Source organism: Nanorana parkeri, unplaced genomic scaffold (genome assembly GCF_000935625.1).
Source record: "Nanorana parkeri isolate BGI_ZX_2015 unplaced genomic scaffold, ASM93562v1 scaffold1861, whole genome shotgun sequence".
Classification (NCBI taxonomy): Eukaryota; Metazoa; Chordata; class Amphibia; order Anura; family Dicroglossidae; genus Nanorana; species Nanorana parkeri.
This window is the reverse complement of record NW_017308129.1, coordinates 13,635-34,720: the sequence shown is the minus strand read 5'-3', so window position 1 is coordinate 34,720 and position 21,086 is coordinate 13,635. Positions and strand designations below refer to the sequence as shown.

Sequence of the window (21,086 nt, the reverse complement as noted above, 5' to 3'; positions counted from 1 at the left end):
GGCTCCCTATCCCCCATGCAGGTACAAAGGCCACCTTTGGCAGCTGCCCTTTGGGCCCCACATCAATGACAGGGCCCTGGGCAGCTGCCCCTTTTGCCCTGCGTTAAAGACGGCCCTGTCTTTATGTACCCAGCTTTGTGCACAAGGGACAGTCCTGCTGGAACCAAACATTTCCTTCTCCAACTGTTGCTGCAAGACTGGAAACCCACAATTGTCTAAGCTGTCTATGTGTGCTGTAGGTAACATTAACAACATTCTTCACTGGAAACAACTGAACTCAATAATAAGGAGGGTTGTCCACATAATTTTGCCCATATATCTTATTTTTGCACAGAATGTATATTTGGTGTTTTGTTCAGCTGGTGTTTATAAACTATTTTCCAAATGACTATAATAATCTCGTAGCCATTGTTTGCTTAGCTGCATCTGGGCCCATTAGACAGGAAAGGGTTCAGACCAATGCATTGTCACTATTAGGAAGTTGGTGCATAGCAATGATGTGGAGTCAATGCTGGAGCAAGTACAAGTAGAAAGTGGCAGAAAGTGGCCGGAGGATCAGCAGCACTAAGTTGAAAATAAGGATGAGAAAAGGCGAAAACTTAATTTTCATATTTAAAAATAACTGCATTTGTTCATGATACACAGCGCACAGAGCAAAATATCTCCAAGTTAGAGTTAAGATCTGTATGACATTGTAGCCCACCTTTACCTGTTGCACTTTATATAGAGCGAAGTCAGTGAATAAATAGAAAGAGTGAGACGCCCTTGTAATAACTGAAGCCAATGGCTAAACTGGAAATTCAAGTGCACAGAATATTACAATGCGTCTAATCTCAGACTAATGATATTAAACAATATACAAATTCTGAACAAACAAATCAAATCTTAAGCCTTGCAGTGGAGCTGACACCACGATGCAAAGGTTAAAGGAGAACTGTGAGGTGGTTGATAGTTAGAGCTTCATAGTTAGAGCCGACGTGGGACATTAAAATTATCACACGTCGGCTCTATGGATCAGTAAGTGAGCGACCACATACCGTCGCTCGCTCACTTCCTGATCATCTCCCTGCAGATAGCGGTGACTGCGGTGACTCATTTTGTCTAAGGAGCTAATAAAAAAAAGTTATACTCACCCAAACCACGGCTGGCTCCTGCAGCACTCCCTCCAGCCTGTCTCCCCCTCCAGTAAAGTGATGATATGTCCCATGGTGTCTTCACGTTCTATACACTGTATAGAACGTGTTGTTTCACTGGACCTTTTACCACTGGGGCAGAGGGGGAGTGAGGATGAAGGTACTGGTCTAAGAGCAAGCCAAGATAGTGGTTCAGTTGAGTTCAAAACAAGCCCTCCCAGATCTGTTTAGGTGTTTTTAATGTGAAGTAATTCATTTTTAAAGATATTTAACCCATTAGTGCTGGCTGTACACATATATGTGGCAGCCTGGCGGTGGGCTTCACCTCTGAGCTGGCACATATACTGTATATATGCATACAGGCGGTGTCCCTTGTTTGTGCTGGGAGCGTGTTTACCAGCACAGTGACTGCAGTTCCTTCTATGTTAATTTTTAGGATACACAGATTTTGTGGTCTCCTGCTATTTCTAAAGCTAGACTGACAAGCCAGCTGTCAACTGCATTCAAATACAAGTGCAAGTTTAAATAGTAAAAAGAACATAAAAGTGGGGAAGAAATCCCATTCTGCACATTAAAATGGTCTTAAGAATGATAGATTGATCTTTTCTGTTTCTTCATCACAATTCTCTCTGATGAAAGGGATGGTAGTACAGGATGTTTCTGAATTATACCAGTGTTGTGTTCCCATAATGTGCATGCAATTCATATTTCACATAATTTCTAATATATAGGGTAATACTGAGTGTTATTATTTCACTAAATTCAATAACAAAAATAGCCATACACAACATTTTCATGAAAGAAAGATGCATTTTTTGTTTAGAGTGTGTGTTTACTGCCATCTTGTGGGCAAACTAGGCAGTGACCAAACGTAATCCCTATCTGAAAATGGAGCTATACTGCCACCAGGTGTTTAAGTTAGTAGATCTTAACTTTATAAAAACAATAAGTGATCAGGACAAGTGAAATGCAAATAAGAGCTACTAGGCACTCAAGATAAATAAAAAATATCTAAAACATGTATGACAATCATCTGCCGAGCTAAATAAATATATACAATTCAGTGAAATATGTGATATAACAAAACGATATTTGAGTATATGCTTTAAAATGAATACAAAAGAGCATATCAAAACATGAACAAATGTGAGCAGAGTGATAACCACAAAGTCCAATGTGCAACAATAAAATTGTGCAAATAAATGCAGGGGATAGTCCACCACTAGATAGATCCAAACTTCCAAGGAAGCAGTTGCCACAGAATCCTGACAGACGTTCACCTCCACCCAGTAAATGCAGAATTTGCACAATTTTTATTGTTGCACATTGGACTCTGTTCACATTTTTTCATGTTTTGATATGCTTTTTTCTACTCATTTTAAAGCATATACTCATATATAGTATTGTTATATCACATATTTCACTGAATTGTATATATTTTGCTCAGCACATGATTGTCGTACAGATCTTAACTCTAACTTGAGATATGTTGCTACGTGCGCTGTGTATCATGAACAAATGCAGTTGTTTTTTATATGTAAATTACGTTTTCCCGTTTTCTCATCCTTATTTTCAACTTAGTGCTGCTGATCCTCCAGCCACTTTCTGCCACTTTCTACTTGTACTTGCTCCAGCATTGACTCCACATCATTGCTATGCACCAACTTCCTAATAGTGACAATGCATTGGTCTGAACCCTTTCCTGTCTAATGGGCCCAGATGCAGCTAAGCAAACAATGGCTACGAGATTATTATAGTCATTTGGAAAATAGTTTATAAACACCAGCTGAACAAAACACCAAATATACATTCTGTGCAAAAATAAGATATATGGGCAAAATTATGTGGACAACCCTCCTTATTATTGAGTTCAGTTGTTTCCAGTGAAGAATGTTGTTAATGTTACCTACAGCACACGTAGACAGTTTAGACAATTGTGGGTGTCCAGTCTTGCAGCAACAGTTTGGAGAAGGGCATGAAGGCCCGAAGCGAAAAAAAAAATTAAAAAAATAAGCGCAGGGCATACATGACAAGGTGTATAGGGGAGACAAGCTAAGGCCTTGTTCACACCAAATGCAGACCAGATCCGGTCAGGTTTCTGCACACGCACGATGCGTTTTTGATGCGTTTTTTTTTTTTTTTCAGGAAGCTAACAAGGTTATGAGGTCATTGCCTTTTACCTCTGACCTTTCATTAGCTGTTCCGATTATTTCCTGCTTCCTCTGACCTTGTTTCACATGTAAAATTGTTGCAACATGGATCCATGGGATGCAGGCATGCTCCTGGTGATGGTTATTATACTGCTACGCCAAAGTGCTGTAAGGAGACGTCGCTTTTGGGTGCACCCACTGATGAGAGAAAGAGATCCAAAGGGCCAGTTTGGGACTTTACATGCAGACCTTCGTGCACACCCAGACAAGTTTTGTTCATACACCAGCATGTCGATATGTAGGTAGGAATGTTTGCATGTGATGTGTCCCTTGTGATGGAATCTATCTCACACTCTCTCTCTCTATGGCTCTCTCTTTAACTCTCTCTCTATTTCTCTAGCAATCTCTCTCTCTCTCTATCACTCTCTCTCTCTATTTCTCTTGCAATCTCTCTCTCTATCACACTCTCTCTTTCTCTATATCTCTCTCTCTATTTCTCTAGCAATCTCTCTCTCTCTATCACTCTCATCACTCTCTCTCTTTCTCTATAACTCTCTCCCTATTTCTCTAGCTTATATATCTCTCTCTCTTTCTCTATAACTCTCTCCCTATTTCTCTAGCTTATATATCTCTCTGGGTCACAAAACTGGTCCACCATTTTTCCTTTGCTCTCCAGCTCACAAGGTCACCTTTTCTAAAGACAGGAAGTGACAAAGGAAGATTAGGTCATGACAGATGACCATAGAGGTTTTTTTTCTTTATGGTTATTTTTTCCCATTTAATTGCATTGGGTTGCATTGCGTTGCATTTCTTATGCGTTTTTGATGCGTTCCAGAGCAGATCCAGAGCAGGTAAAATAGGGCTTGCCGCAGTTTTTTCACCTGCTCTGGATCTGGTCTGGATCCGCATGCTGCGATGTGAACTAGAGGTCAAAATACCATAGGAATACATTGGACGCAGTTTTGATCCGGCCTGCACCTGCTCTGGTCTGGATCTGCTCCGCGCTTGGTGTGAACAAGGCCTAAAGGGTTAACGTGGGTTCGGTCTTGGGGACATGGTCACTTACCTGATTGGACAGGTCAAAAAAGTTAGGTGGGGCTTGAACGAAGAGGGTTGAGGAAGAGGGTCTTTTCTATCTTGAGGGTGCCCTTGCTCGATTGTTTAGCCGGGTCTTTGCGGCGTGGTGTTCTGCCCATGATCTGCAGGGATGGGTGAGAGAGGTTGTCGAGTGGGATCTGGTCGTATAAAGTGGTAATAGTCGAGATTGCTCGGGGAGGGAGACGGAGCCGAAGCTAGGCACGTCTGCTTGGTTCCATGCGCAAACCACGCCCCCTGGATGAAACTGATGACGTCGGCTCAGGTGAGTTTTCAGTTATTTCTAGGGGGGGTCGAGGGGTGCCTCCGCCACAGGACCCCAGGCCGCTAAGAAAAAGGGGTTTTGCTGGCAATTTAACGAGGGTTCCTGTAGGTTTGGGGCCAATTGCACGTTCAAGCATGAGTGCTCCGGTTGTGGGGGGTCCCATGCTTTTACCCGATGTTTCAAGCAAGGTAAGGGCCGTTCCGGCGTGTCGTCTGGTAAGAGGGACGATGCCAGTGACAGTAGCAAGGATGCGTCCTTTTCTAGATAGGTACCCGGATAGGGCGGCAGCGGCCTTGTTGGCGGAGGGTTTTACGGTCGGTTTTCCTATTCCTTGTTCTCTAACGTAGGTTCCTCCAGTTCCCAAAAACCTGCGGTCTGCGTTGGAGAGCCCTCTAGTGGTATCGGTAAAACTAGAAAAGGAGGTGAGTTTGGGCCGCATGGGCGGGCCCTACTTAGCATCGCCCTTGCCCGATTTAGTGGTCTCGCCTCTTGGCTTAGTGCCCAAAAAAGAACCGAATAAGTTTCGGTTGATTCACCATTTGTCATTTCCGCACGGGGGATCTGTTAATGATGCGATTCACCCGGGTTGTTGTACGGTGTCGTATACGTCTTTTGATGCGGCGGTCTATTGGGTCCGGCGTTATGGGCAGGGTTCTCTTTTAGCTAAGACAGATATCGAATCTGCCTTTCGTCTGTTGCCTGTCCATCCGCAGAGTTTTAGGTTGTTGGGTTGCTTCTGGCAAGGTTCGTATTATGTTGATCGCTGTATGCCGATGGGTTGTTCGATCTCATGTGCTTATTTTGAGAAGTTCAGTTCCTTTTTAGAATGGGTGGTGCGAGACGTGTCAGGTATTACCTCGGTTATTCATTACCTTGACGATTTTTTGTGTATCGGTCCTCCCTCTTCCAACGTGTGCAGTGTTTTGCTCGGCTCGTTGCAGCATGTTGCTGACCGTTTTGGGGTTCCCTTGGCTCCGGAACAAAACGATGGGCCCCTCCACAGTTTTGAGTTTCTTGGGCATTGAAATCTATACAGATCGCATGGAATGTCGTTTGCCGGTAAACGGAAGATTCAGTTACGTCCATTGCAGTCTTTGATGGGTAAATTGAACTTCGCTTGTCGAATTTTGCCGATGGGCAGGATATTTTGTCGTCGCTTGGCCGCGGCCACCGCGGGTGTTAGAAAGCCTAGTCATTTTGTGCGCTTGACTCAAGATCTCCGTGATGATTTGAGAGTTTGGTATGTGTTCCTGGAGTCCTTTAATGGAAAGTCGGTTTGGATGGAGGGTCCCGTGAGTAATTTTGACCTTGAATTGTTTACCGATGCGGCGGGATCTACGGGTTTCGGTGCTTATTTCCGAGGCAAATGGTGTGCTGGGGAGTGGCCTAGTGCGTGGAAGGCGGCGGGTTTTTTGACTAACATGGTGCTTCTTGAGTTGTTCCCAGTTGTCTTAGCAGTAGAGCTTTGGGGGGCTTCATTTCAGAACAGAAAGGTGCGTTTTAATTGTGACAACATAGGGGTGGTATTCGCCATTAATCGTAATTCAGCTTCATCGCCCCCGGTAGTCAGGTTATTGCGACATTTGGTGTTGCGCTGCTTGCAATTGAACACGTTTATTTATGTTTTGCATCTTCCTAGTACGTGTAACTCAGTGGCTGATTCTTTGTCTCAATTCCAGTGGGACAGGTTTCGAGCATTGGCACCGGGAGCGGAGCAACAGGGCGTTCCTTGTCCCCAACATTTATGGAACGTGGCGCTGGAGTGATTGATGGTTTGATCAGGCGTTCGGTGAGTGCGTCCACGTGGTCTGTGTATTCCAAGGTGTGGAGCGACTGGTGGGACTTTTTGCGGGTGGCAGGTACACGTTCCTTGGATGATGTTGGGCCTGATCTGGTGCTGTATTATGTAAGTCACAACTTTGTTAATGGGGCATCCGCGTCTTCCATGGATCGAAAATTGTCCGGCTTGGCCTTTTTGTTTAAACTGTTGGGTGGCTTAGACTATACAAAGGATTTTCGGGTCCGGCAGGCCATGAAGGGTTACAGGAGGGGTCTTAGGAAACCGGATGCTCGTCGACCGGTATCTTTTGCTATTTTGGGTGATCTCATTGTCCAGTTAGGATTAATGTGCTCTTCTGGTTTGAGACGGTTTTGTTCACTGCGGCTTTTACTTTGGCTTTTTTTGGAGCATTGCGTATCAGTGAGCTGGTTAGTCCATCAAAAACGGTCCCGGGTGGTTGCAGGTGGGGGATGTGTTGCCGGTTGAGGATTCAGTTCGGTTGTTTATTCGGCGTTCAAAGACGAGTCTGGTGCAGAGACTAGGGTGGCCTGCACAGAGCCCTGACCTCAGCCCCATTGAACAGCATCGGAATAAAAGGAAAAGCTAATTAGCCAGGTCTTCTCATCTAACATCAGTATCTGACCTCACAAATTCTCTTTTAGCTGAATGGGCACAGATTCCCACAGACACACTCCAAAATCTTATGGAAAGCCACTACAGAAGAGTGGGAGCCCCACATAGGGAGTCAACTCCATATTGATGATCACGGTTTTAGACTGGGATGTGCAACAAGCATATAGGTGGTCAGTCAGGTGTACATATGCTTTTGGCCATATTGCGTTTTTTCATTTGGTTCAGACAAGTTCCATACCATGTTGTTTAATGATAAAAAAAGATGAGATCCCTTTATGATGAAATGTGTAGGGAGGTGAAGATTGTGACATCATCACACATTAAATAGCAACACACAGAGGTGTGGCCGACACAGAGGTGTGGCCGACAACAAGATTGAGCTGTGTACATCTGTGCGGTGGATAATTTGTGAGTGTTCTTAAACTTTTGTTTTTTTTAACATTTTAAATAAATGCTTTTTCACTATGAAGATTGTTTTCCTAAAAAGTTTAATATTCCTGGTAGCTTATAAGAGGAAAGCAAGAAGGTGTCACGTATCTGGATTGAGACCGCATGGAGGAAATGGCGCCCCTTGCGTTCCTTGTCCAATACCCCTGGATGTGGTGACAGGGAACAAAGGAAATAGAGTAGCACTGGTGCCAGAGTCAAAGCCAATCAAACAATTGAGGTGCCAGAAGCCAGAAGCATGGTCAAGAGGCAAGCCGGGGTCAGGAGACGAAGGTCAAAACAGGTACAGGCAGGAGGAGGCCAGAGAGAAGGCCGAGGTAGCGAGGGTATGAAGCAGGCAGCAGAATAACCAAGGCAATCCAGGTCAGAAACTGGATACAACACACTAACAACTCAGGACAATAGGTCCGGCTGAAGATCAATCAGCAAAGAGGAAGTCCAGTGTGCTTGTTTATATATGGTCTCCTTGATGTTATTCCTGTGCAATACCTTACTGGAATGCACGCACATCCCGCACACCTTCTGTTGCGCATGCATATAGATATATATTAGCTACAGAAGGCTACAGAAGGTGTAGCCTATATATATCTACTGAGCGCAGTTTAACACTTTATATACAAAATGGATAATAAAGGGGTAAGCTCTGTGATCAGAACTGGTGGAAGGACTTAATGGCTTATCTGTAAAAATTTGTATTTATCCAGGTATATCTAGTTGTAGTTAGTCACATTCAACTGGACTTGTTCTGTAATGCCAAAGAAACTGAAGATGTGGCTTTAAGTACCTACAAAACATCGTTTGTTTAATGTTTATGAATGGTGCACGTATTTATAGTCCACTAGGGGAAAGAACACAGGAGCCAGTGGATTAAATTCTATGAGCATAATCCCTCTTTTTGTAGACTCGGCTTCATCCTCTGGTGCACAACTAAAGAAGAATTATCAGATGTTGAAGGGTAAATAGCTATCACTAATGTGCATATATATATGCCAACAAGTGAATAGCAACCATTTGCGTCCTTGATTTTATTTGTAGGCCTGGACTGCAGGTTGGAGAGTGGGAAGCTGATTTGCTGTTACAAATAAAAAGTTGTCATGTCGACACACTTTTTATGCATAAGTCCCTAAATGCCTTCATGTTGTATAAGTTCTCTTATGGGAGGTCTCTTATCTTAAGTAACCCATTCCCATACTACTATAGTACTGACATGTTATACTCACCAAAACATCAATTTTTGTTCTCAAAAAAATCTTTAAGTGAATCTATTAGCATAGCGGGGAAGGCGGCTGCGCATTTTGCATCACTCCCGCTACGCTAATAGCGTACAGTATCTTCTCAGAAGCTACACACTGCGCGCTTCGGTTTAAGTAGTAACCAGCACACGCTATGTACTAGAGTATGTACTTACAGAAGTTTCACAAAAAATATAAAATATTTATTTTATCCACCGGGATACCAAATGCATAAAGCACTTGGCCCATTCAAATCCTTTCTGCTGTTGCTATGGACTGCTGTCCGACCACGCTGCTTCCAAGGAGAGAGGATTTTGTGTGACAACACTGATCTCTGGCAGCATGGGCCACTCTGGACACCAGCGCTGCCTTTCACAACATATCACTCAGTGCTTCGGGTGTGAGTCTTCCATCTATGTATTTCTCCTCAGCAGCTTCCACTAATGTCACAGATCCACGGATACATTTATATTTATGGAAACCCCATGTGTTCGTGGGTTGTAGGAGGGGATGAGTGACATCCCTTGCATGCTCATGCCAGGGGCAGCTGTCACTCAAACAATGGAGGGGCATAGCAGCTGTATTCCAACATCGTGACTCCAGGAATGGGATGCATTGGTACAGCATCCTGTTTCACCTGTGTTCGAAGTATAGTCAGTATCCTACAGAAAATAGATTGTTTCCTAAGGAGACTGGTAGGATCACCAGATATATTACGACTGTAACAAATCACTTAGACATTGCATAGAGGTTAAAAAGGATCTAAGTGAGTTAGAAACCAGTTTTTCACGGTAGGTTTAACATACACGTTTGTATTGTGGAACCTGGCCTTGGGGCGGCAGGGGGAGTAAATCCGGCCCTGCACGTTAATACAGATATTTTAGATGTCCAGGCTTTTTGGTCTATTCATATATATTGATGGAACAAATTAATTTTGTTGTCTATCTGCTATTTCTTCTGAAACTTTAGAAGTGGTAGTAGACCTGTTGTATTCTCTAGTGCATTTTTTTAAAAGTATTATTATCATTGCAGTTTCAGATGTTTGTTTTGCTGCCTGTTTCTTATGTATTTGCAGCGCTTCACACCTTATACAGAAATAAGGTGTTAGGCGCTTCCTACCGATATACTGTATTTATAGATGAATAAAAGAACTGTGTTATCTTCCTGACATTTTGCTGTACATGAGTGTCAGTAGCAGTGAGCAGCTCGTGTTGCACTGTTATTTTTGGACAGTAAGTTGTCAAGTTGTTACGCCTAAAATTACATTTAGGAGGAAAAATAAAATTGCTTATTGCCGTACATGTTGGGCTGCCCAAGGTCATCAAACACCACACCTTTTCTTCATGCCTCCTCGTTTTCATCAACTGCATTCCCGAGCAGTGGTGGTCACAAAATGTGGATCATTGCAGTTTCCTAGTAACAAGGGACGCCTGAGACTTTAAAACATTACTGTGCAAGCGCAGCAGTCTCTCACTGTGCGGGTTTATATACATGCTATTTGATGTTAAATTACGGCGGGATTTGGCGTCATTATGATGTTATGGGGTGGTTCTGGGTGTGTTCTGTGAGTTCTCATCATATAAAAGTGGAAGTTGCATGTTTGTGGTTGTCACTATGTTGCCCTGAAGAAAGGACCCTGCGTGGCTCCGAAACGTTGGCTTTATGACGCTTGAGATAATTCAATAAAAGTGATTATACTTCTTGCACGTATCATCGAGTGCTGGTGACTTATATTATGGACTAGATCTGACACGGTGCCATCCATGTTGTCACTTCAAGCACCAAATTTCCGTGAAGGTCTGTATGCTGTATGGAGTGCAGGTAACTTTTTGAGATTCATGTCTGTAATTGTCACTCTTGCAATGACTCATGGGGTTTGTTGTTCCACAACAGCTGGAGGGCCGAATTTGCCCACCCCTGGTCTACAACACTCTTTATAAATTTCAAGGTGTATTCCTAACAGTCCACAATTCCTATTGTAAATGTTACTGCTCTATGGTACTATGACACCGTGTTGATGTGTACAATCATTGGACAATAAGACATAAACAGACATCACAGCTTTCACCAAGACGTTCAGGCATGTTAATATACAGTACGTTCTATATCCTAATCTGTACTGCTTACCTTGTAGACATTACATTAATGAACAGTATAAACCACTCCGGTTAGAGCAGGGGTGGGCAGCTCTGGCCCTCCTGCTGTTCTGGAACTACAAGTCCCATGAGGTTTTACAATACTGACAGTTATAGGTGTAGCCCCTACCACCTTTAGTGGAGTGGCTAGTAAAATTTAGTATTTCTAGCGCTGTAATCAGTCTAGCTGATTTGTAGATTGACATTATCTGGTTAATTCTAGGTGTTCTGCTATTGATTGTAGTTGGGTAGGACAGCCAATAGGGGAACATTAGGCATTAGGAGTGTCTGTGCCCCACCAGCCAATCACTGGGTGTTTCATGGCCAATGGTGCATGCTGGGTGAGTGCATATATACTCAGGAATAGCCATGTGCTCAGGGCAGCCCGCCACTGGGCTTGGCCTGGGGGTGGCATGTACAAGGTTGGAGAAGCTGACTAGGCCTCAAGCCTGGAGGAGGCCGCATGTGGACCCAGGTCAGGTCTGGAACTATCTGGGGAGGAGAACCAGAGAAGCTTTATGACTGTTGGAGGTACCAGGAACTGATATGGACCTCAGTAGCAAGTCTGGTGTCTCTCCCAGGGAAGATCTCATGCCTGTTCAGCTACTGTTCGGCTACACAGTGATAGCCTGTCCTACTAATGTTTTTGCACTGTGGAAGCCTGAACGGATTGGTGAGTCTAGGAGTCTGAAGTCCTATACTCTCTCTCCCAGTAATGCTGTTCTTCAATAAAGCATTCTAAAAAAGTAACTTAAAGTGACTGGCACCTATTTGTTGATCACAATCCCTTCACTGGCTAAGGATCTGCTCCTGAGAGTGAAATGTCGTTCCTTCCTACCCTTTGAGGGTCCACCTCAGGCCTTTGGGGGTCGGGCGGGCACTACACAGGTATGACTCCCAGAGGCAGAGGCATGTTGGGATTTGTAGGTAAAGTACAACTGGAGGGCCGGACTTGTCCACCCCTGTGTTTGAGAATGCTATTCAACATAGTTTGAGCTTGTTAGTCTTCCGATTTGAACAGCCTCCAAATTGTGAGCACAATTTTATTTATTGGAATATGCTTCCTCTTTCGATTATTGATGATGTGTCTACTGAGTAAAAGCTTTTACTGCACTAAGCCCATTCTCTTTATTATCCATTGTATATGTGTAGCAGACATTCTAGTTTTCATATCAGGTATACACAGCAACCTAAGTCAAAACAAATAACAACTTGTCATTGATTGCACAATGCATGCCTTTAAGGAAGAAAATTTATGAAAGCATTTAGTCAGCAGTTTAATGCAGGTGTGTCATCAAAGTGTGTTGGGATGCTATTCAAAAGGAATACAATATGCTGTGTGATAATGCGTGCATTACCACAGAACAATGGTGCAAACAGGATCATAAACTGCACAGTGCCGAGGAGTGTTCCATAAACAAGGTCTACAATGTCTCTTAGTGGCTTAAGTCGTCTGCTGTGCTGGTGGTGCAGTACACGCCAAACCAGATGCAGACTGCAACAGGGTCACTCCCAAACTTGCAGCAGTCTCCAGTCTGCAGTCTTCCCTGCACTATGCCTATCTCCCCCTAATCAACCTGTGCAGAATTCATATCCCAATACACCTCACACTGCAGGTCACACCACATGATGGCAGTAGAGGCTATATATAACCTCTCTGCTTCCAAAATGGCTGCCCATTCTGTGTCTAATCAAACACAGGCCCCTCCAAGAGGGAGCCCTGTACAGAGAACAATTCAATCCACTGGTAGGCTTTCCTAGCGTCAGAGGTAGGCAGTGATCAGGTGATCATTGTGTTTACCTTCTGACAGCTAACCAGGGAGTGAGTGGGTGATCTAACAATCACCGCTTCACTAAATAGGGTGTCACTCACCAAAGAGATGTTACTGCTCGCCAGGGGAAGCAGCGACTGGTAAAGAGCTCCCTGCTACAAGGTTATTTTTGGCAAGTGTTTTTTGCACTTATCAAACAGATATAACAAAACACTTTTAACGGTGCATTTAACAGAGCAAAAGGTAGCAATTAAGAGAAATTCACTGCTATTGTTTGCATACACTTTAACATTCCGCTTCGTTTAGGTTAGTTCATTTAGTTTGTGACCCCATTGGAGAGATTTTCTCTCACATCCTGTCCTTGTGGCACTTCTTTAAAAAAGGGAAAGATAGGTTTAAAATCAAACACATTGTAAGGTATTCTCTTAAAAATATATCCCATCAGCTACAAAATATTCAAAGAAATGCAAACCTGGGGAAATATTTGTGAGCAAGTCTTCAAAAGAATTCTTCAGATTTTTGTGCCACTACTCTCATGGGAACTAGAAGTAGATCCCATGGCACTCATGATCGGCTGTGACCCAAGGTAATGGGTGGGTGCTGAGATGACAGCAGATAATAATAAAGAACATTGACAGAAAATCTTATTGGAGTGTGAGTGACTTTCTACCATGTTACTCTCATGGGAATTCTCTAGTTGTAGCATTTTATTTGATACCACAGAGCTTTTTCCTCTGTACAGGACATTCATGAGTAACAATTAGATACAAATAAAAAGATAGAACAACATGACTATTTCTGAACTTCCAGCTAAAATTCTTATATATTTTATTCATATTATGGTCCTCACCTCCAGTTCTGTATTCATATTTCACTTGCACAGTATATTTGATCCTACTTGCCAACCTAAACTATGGCATTGAGAGCACTGCACTTTAAATAAGCAGCCAACCTACCGCGTGGACATTGTGAATGTAACACTTATTTGTAAACATTATTACATAGTTACATAGTATCGAGTTCAACCTATAACATTGTCCAGGCAGGCACATGTACAATAGTTTGCCCTATGTAAATACTTGGCTGTGGCACACTAGCGGTATACAATACTTGCAGTGGTGCAACTATAGCTATAGCAGCTGATGCGGCTTCTATGGGATCTGCGAGCATAGGGGGGATCCATTAGAGGAGGATAGGGGGGACCCATTAGGGAGGTTGTTGAGGAAAATTAAAAAGAAAATCTGTGCCCATGTTAAGATAATACAAATTCAGCACTGTATTATTAGGGGTTGGAATAATTGCAGTTGACACTAAACCTGTACACCCGAGGATGTTTCCAGTCAAGAAGAGTGGATGTCAGGGAACAAGAGGAATCTAAAGGATTGCTGTAGCTGCTAACAAAAGATGCCCCTTTGCAAGCTGTACAGTAAGGAAAATTCATTTTGCTGTCTTTATTGCCATCAGAGCTTCTGGTCATCCCTGCCAGCACTAAAATTAACCCTGTATGTCTAATGCAATCTTCCTAAAACTGTAAAAACGTCAGAATGTCTGGGATAGCTTACAAGACAGCTGAGGTTTGTAGTTCTGCAAAAAAAGCCACAGTTTTAAGAAGTTTGTACTACTAATATAGAGTAATAGTGAGCGGGAATGGATTTCCTTATGCTAGTATGTGGCTTCATTTTGTACTGTGGCCTCTAAATGCTACTTCCTTTCCGTTGCTTAGTGAGCTTCTTCACTGAAAAGAGGGCACTTTCAAGAGTAGGAACATATAATACATCTTTGATAGGTATCTTTATGGCGAGTGTTTGAGATAGACAGGCAGTATAGATAACTTTCCCCTATTCCTCCAGAGACCATATACTGCCCATTAGGTGTTGTAATTCTTTTTGTCTTGCTTTAATTGAAAGAGAACTATGGCCCAACCTTTTTTGGCCATAGTTCTCTTTAGGGTCACAGGAGGACATTTACTATGTTCTCCTGTGAAACAAAACTCAGCATATTGCGGGCTATGGAGCTCCTTAGCAGCCATACCCCCACCCCACCTCAAGTTGATACTCGGCGCTGGGCAGCATATTTTGAATTGGCTGCTTGGTGCGGGAACTGAAAGTGCTGTGCTAGTGGGAGGTTAGGTAGGTTAGGGGAGGGGTCATGGAGCTGAGCAAGCATAGGTATAAGCGGAAAGGACTATGACCTGCATGGAGAGATGGTGCTAAGGAATAGTGATGAGCTGAACACCCACGTGTTGGGTTCGAATTCGAACATTTGAACATTGGAAAAGTTCGAATTTGAACACGGACTCAATGCAAATCTGTGGTGGTACCACTTTAAAAATCAAATATCCCCATTTTAAAGCCTTATGTGCAATTTATTGGGCATAAAAAGTGTATGGGGATCCGGGTACTGCCCTGGGAGACATGAATCAATGGAAAAAAAACTTTTTTGTGTATTTTGCAGAGCATGTTCGGCTGACCAGGGGCGTCCTGAGGCCGGGTGTCACCCAGAGCGGAGACCGGGTGACACCCAGCCGTGATATAATCGCACATGACGTCACCATGCGCGTGCATGATGACCTCATCGACGAACAGCGTTCGGCTCACTTCGGGTGGGTTATTCATTCGGCTACCTTTGGAAACTTTGTGAATAACCCTTTAAGACCTGCTTTGCAAGGCCTGAGACAGAGTTAAGTACTGTCCAATTTTATCACACCATACTATGCAGCACCATTGCTGCTGAAACCTGGTACAATTGCTCGATTATTCATGTAGAAGAAGTTCCAAAACCAATAGTCTATGTCAGTTTGGACATCCCTGGAGTAGAGCAACAACACAGTATAACCATACAGGGTATGGGGTGAAGGGACTAAAGCAATCAAAAGCCCTCCAGCCAAATTGTTGTGTAGCACAGTAGAGCCTTCTTAGAAAGTATTCACATATCTCATTCCATCACATATCCCATCACATCACATAAAAGATTTATAATCCTATTTGTGGAAGAATGTCTTCTGTCTGGAAAAATATATTTATAGACATTAAACAGAAAAGGTTATAATGCTTTATTAATGCTGTTAATTCTATGTGCTTCTACATTTCAAATCAGTGGTGATAAATTAATTTTAAAGGACCGTACTATATATGACAATCAATTCAAAGGCTAATGTTTCTACAATTATGTATGACAAAATTATTTATAAATGAATAGCACCATCATAAGATTTTGATTGTTCAACCAATAAAACTGACATAAAAAGTTAATTCATTCATTCCTATTTTATTTTTTTCTATGGCCTCAATGTTTGCGAGCTAGAAGACAGAAAACATGTTTACAATCAAAGATCTCTTCTCTAATCTGAAAGTCGGTACACTTTGTAAACTCCTCAATCTCACATCCACTCTCAGTCACTGCCTCTCGCAGAATATTTTCATTCAATGACAGAACTTGAAACTTTGCCTCCCCGACCATGTAATATGAGGCTCCCATGTAATCGATCATAACTAGATAACCCCCGGGTCTGATCAGGGATACAATATTCTTTAGGGTAGTTTTGAAATCTTCAACATTCTTGCAAGCACAGATGAGACATGAGGCAACGATCATACAGTCTGCGGGGGGAAGGGAATTTGGCTCAATTGGGTTGGCTTTGGTGACATCGCACTTCATGAGAGAGACTTTTCTCCTGATCTTCTCTGCCTTCTCCTCCTCAGTGGACCTAGAATTGGGAATATTAGGATCACTTTAGATATCAGAAAAAAATAAACATATTGAGAGCTTTTTTATATATATTGATCAAAGCAATTAGACACAGTTCCTTCTGGATAGATTTGTGCACTAAATTCAACATCGATGATGAGCAAGTAATGTGTATTATTGGTGTACCACAATAGGACTCATATTCCCTGTGCTATATACTGTAGTTTGGTTGTAGCTAAGTATGTGACTGATTATGACATATTTAACAGTAGGCTGAACTCCAGGTATACAGCTAAATATACAGCTCAAATACATATATTGGAGCCATTTGTCTAGTGTAACACCCTGTTAAGCAGGATTCTTATTTAAATGTAGTTGTCAGATTGTATTCAGTCTGATGCTGATGCTCATTTGGTTTCCCCTAAGAAATCTGTTATTGTTTGCATCTGCCTGCTGCTGGGTGTATCCTTGCCGCAGAGCACAGCAACCAATAACAGAATGTTATGAATATCTACTGGCCAATCACTAGGAGGTTCATGGCCAGTGGTACATGCTGGGAGAGGACATAAATATTCGGGGTGGACCATGTGAGACTATCTTTCTCCCCCGGGCCCTGCCTGAGGGGAGGCTATTACTGACTGTCTAATCTGGTTAGGCCTGAAGCCTAGGAGGCCAAGCCATGTGCTCATACTGAGGCCTGAGTCTGGGGGCCAAGTGACTGGTACTGAGGATGAAAATGTCAGAGTAACTTCAGCAGGTGTGGGGAGCCTGATAAGTGATCCTCTGCTATAACTTGAGAGTCTGTTCCTGAATGGACTGGTGACTTTTGATTTACCTACTGCTTAGCCAGGTGCCCAAGACGCAGATCGCCACCATTGGCTTAAAGGTCCTATATCAGTGATGGCAGCAAGTGCTCTGTTCTATAACTTAAATGAGTCTACACCTTCCTGGATGTTCCTAGCCCTAACCCTCTCTCCCTGAAGTTCTACAACAAAGTCCCTTCAGCATCATATCTACAGTCTGGATCTCAGCTTTTTCGGTCATCACAGAAGAAAGGTAAGTACTATTGGGGCAGCCAGGTTGCTATAAATATCTAGACAGGCTAAGGAAGACCATGTCATCCAGCGGCTCCTTCGGAGATGAGCAATACAGTAGCTACAAGATTTGTTTATGCTCACCCAATCAAATATGTCATGAAAAACCATATTAAGGAAATGTATTACCTCACCCCAAACAAGTTAGAATCGGTACAACGTTGTCCATATACCCCTACAGACGGCTACCTCACCTGCTAAAATGTATGATTTTAGATCATTCATTAATTATGCCACGTCGTATGTAATTTATCAGATGAGGTGACAATATGTATGTAGGCAAGACAAAGAGGACGCTGCAAGTCAGTAAAGCACTTGATAGACAATGTAGGGAGACATTAAAAAACCCTATTAGGGAATATACCAAAATCTTCCAATAATATACATTTTTCAGAATTTTTTTTTTAGAAAAGTGGCAAGAGGGAGAAATTTTTTGGGGTTGCCATGCTCATGTGAGCCCATCCATATCCATATTACTTTATTTATTTGTATAAAAGGGGGAGTTGGAAAAATTGACCTTTTTTATGGAATGTGCTCCAGTTGCTCCATACTGAAGGGCACTGAGTTGCATTTGTATTGCATTGCAGTTCTGTACAGCAAACATTACTTGGATATCTGTCTCATACACTGTATGCACTGTTAAAATGAAATCCCACTCTACTCCATCTATCATATGTCATGCTTTTCAAAGGCTAGATATGTAAATCATGAATACAGTGTACTTTAATAGATGTATAGCACATACCTGTGGTTTTCAATGTCACAAACATATTTCAGAAATGGGGACCAATCAAAGGCCTCCCTATCACCTTTTAGCCATTTCTCTAATTCCTCCAGGTTTCCTTGTACATAATCTGTGAGGTAAATCTTCTTGAAGTTTTCACAGGCAGACAGAATATGATATATGCAGGGACCAGCACCAATCTCTATAAGAATATTGCCTTCCACACGACCTAATAAAAAAAAAAATCAAATATGATGGCACATTTAAAAGACATGTAAACCCCAACACTTCTCTTATTCGGTCCCTTTTGTTCTGCTGGCTATACTAATGAAAGCATTTTGTCAAAACTGTTTAATCAATGCAACATATTTGTTGATCCTTCAAGAAATCATGTCAGCTGATAACTTCCTGTGCTCTCTTCCTGTTCTGAATTTCTATCAGGTGGATTGTGCAGAGCCTCAGGTGTGCTGTGCGGAGTGTCAGGTGGGCTGTGCAAAGTTTTAGGTGGGCTGTGCAGAGTCTCAGGTGGGCTGAGGGGAGTCTCAGGTAAGCTGTGTGGGTCTCAGGTGGGCTCTGCGGAGTCTCAGGTGGGCTGTGGGGGTCTCAGGATGGCTGTGCGGAGTCTCAGGTGGCTGTGAGGGTCTCACAAGGGGGGCTGTGCCCCCCCTGCCCCCTCTCGCTGTGCTACTGCCATCAGCAAGGCATTTTCTTTCCCCCACTGACAATTGACGCTGGATATTTATTTCTAAGGAATGTAAGGGACACTAGGTTGCATAATCCTTACCTCTGTACAGTATACTGTATGATATATGCTCCTGACCAAAGTGTTTGTTTTAACAGCTGTTGGTTGCTACATAGTCCCTAAGTGTTTAAATTAAATCCTTCTTTAAGGTAGGCTCGGGCAGAAAGGCATATGCAATGGAATGTATTTTGTTCTGAGGTTTATGTGTGTCTGTAGGACTTTGCTTGTGGTACAATACAGGTTAAAAGAAAACAAATAAAACACATGTGCAGTGTATACTGCGATTAGATTCAGATTCTACTTAATTATGCCCAATTAAACCACACCCAATATTCAGTGCTATTTAGCCAAGCCTACTTTACACTGCAGCTCGCTGCATTATCCCTTCTTCAGGCTGTCCTTTTTTAAAGTTGGGAGGTAGGGGTACTAGGGAGCACCAGGTATTTTTCTGCAAAGGTGCTGGTAGAGCACATAAATATTATGTATACCTGTATATGTATACCACATAATAATGTATACCTGATGCTTTGCTTTGCATGGGCAAAGAGGGAATATGCTATAAAAATGGCCTTGCCTGACGCCATTTGCACACAGTGTAGGCAAGCATATTGTGTGTTGTTGACAAGTGTTTACTAGTTTGATTTCCTGTCTAGACAAAAATAGGCATTGTGTACTTGTTTCCTGCAGTGTGTGTAAAATATACAAAGGTTTTAAATATAATGTATATATAATATGCAAATATCACATGAAAGAGTAATAAATGTATCCAATATTTTTTAATTTTTTTCTAAATATGTATCTTCATTCTTTGGAGAACTATACACTTTAGAAATATGATTGTCTGGATTCGTAAATGGACAAGTCCTCATGCACCCATTCAGGTAAACTGACCCTTTTGCAATAACGGGAAAAGATGACAAATCTCACATATTTTTCTATTTCAAAGATGAATAAACTAATTTTTAACCATATGATTTTTACTTTGCCTTACTTTAATTTTTCAGTAGTTTTTGGTAAATCTTCTCATGTGGCATTGTGTTTTTTCAGTATGCAATGAGGTAGATTTACTAAAGGAATAGAAACTGATCACTTTGCAAAGTATTTGTTGACATAGCTTATAAGGCAAATATGTATTTCTTTCAATTATCCAATCGTGCAAAAAGTCATTTTTTTAAAAAACAATTCGCTTGCAAGTGATTGGGTATTGGTTATTCAAAGTGAACACGCCTCACCTTATTTACTAAATGAACATTCACTTTGTAAACAGTCTCTAATCCTTTAGTAAATTATCTCCATGGGTAATCTGTAAGACTTGAATCCCTTTAAAAGGTAAGAAAATGTGAAATAAATCAACTGGACATTTCAAATTAAAATAATGCCTTAAAGAGGAACTCCGGGAATTGTAAACATTAACCCTTGCAGTTGGGCTACCCCTGCTGTGCAAGGGTTAACTGCTCATTTTGGTCTAGGGTCTCATATGAAGAAGATGTACTTTTTCTCCCCTAGGCTGTGGTGGTCTAAGGACATGTGACATCATCACATGTAATGCAAGTGCATTACACTTGAGGATGCCGAGCAACATAGCACAGCCGGAGCGTAGAGGGGGAAGAGAGGTGAGCGTTGACGGCAACAGGACTGAGGATCAGGTGAGTATATCTTCTGTATTCTCCCCCCTAGAGAAAAATAAGAAGTCAACCTTTGCAGTATGGTAGTAGCCCCACTACACGGGTTATTTTTTAAAATTCCTGGAGTTCCTCTTTAATTTCCACCCAGACCCGAAGAGACCTTCAGGAACTACACTTACATCAACAGTATTACGTACCTGATGAAAATATGTTTTTTAGAAATGTGAGCAAGAAAACTGTATCTTTATGGGTTTTAGGATCTACTCTGTAGAACATATCCAGGTATTTTCTTGCGTCAAAATCTTTGTCATATACATGATCTTCTGATGCTGACAAAACCTCCATGTTGTACGTCAACCACCCTGTATGTAAAGAAGTGAGAATGAGTCAAAATGTACAGTAGATGGTACCCCATGGTTGTTGTTTGTAGGTCAGTTTTTGTTCAGTGCAAAGGGACAGACACTGGAAGTGTTAAGCTTGGGGGCAACAATGCCTCACAAAGTAAAAACCAATAAAAGTTCCCCACTCGCCCAGATGATTAATCTTCAAGTTGAAATCCAGGACGACATAAA

The 21,086-nt window shown here is 42.3% G+C and overlaps 1 protein-coding gene across 1 annotated transcript; it reads right to left on the bottom strand.

Moving 5' to 3' along the window:
• Nucleotides 1-15,927: 15,927 nt before the first annotated feature.
• LOC108799951 (nicotinamide N-methyltransferase-like) lies at nt 15,928-20,859 on the bottom strand. The gene is made up of 3 exons (XM_018571896.1): nt 20,712-20,859; nt 18,169-18,376; nt 15,928-16,348 (listed from the first exon to the last, which is right to left on the bottom strand). Exons 1-3 carry the CDS (start codon nt 20,857-20,859, stop codon nt 15,928-15,930), a joined length of 777 nt encoding a protein of 258 aa, XP_018427398.1.
• Nucleotides 20,860-21,086: the final 227 nt, after the last annotated feature.

What these genes read in the sequence shown, in the direction of transcription:
- LOC108799951 (XM_018571896.1), bottom strand. Translation starts at nt 20,859, where the DNA reads ATGGAGGTTTTGTCAGCATCAGAAGATCATGTATATGACAAAGATTTT. An exon ending in AAAAAACATATTTTCATCAG is followed by an intron (nt 18,377 to 20,711) that starts GTACGTAATACT and finishes TTTTTTTATTAG; the next exon opens with GTCGTGTGGAAGGCAATATT. An exon ending in TGTGACATTGAAAACCACAG is followed by an intron (nt 16,349 to 18,168) that starts GTATGTGCTATA and finishes TCCCAATTCTAG; the next exon opens with GTCCACTGAGGAGGAGAAGG.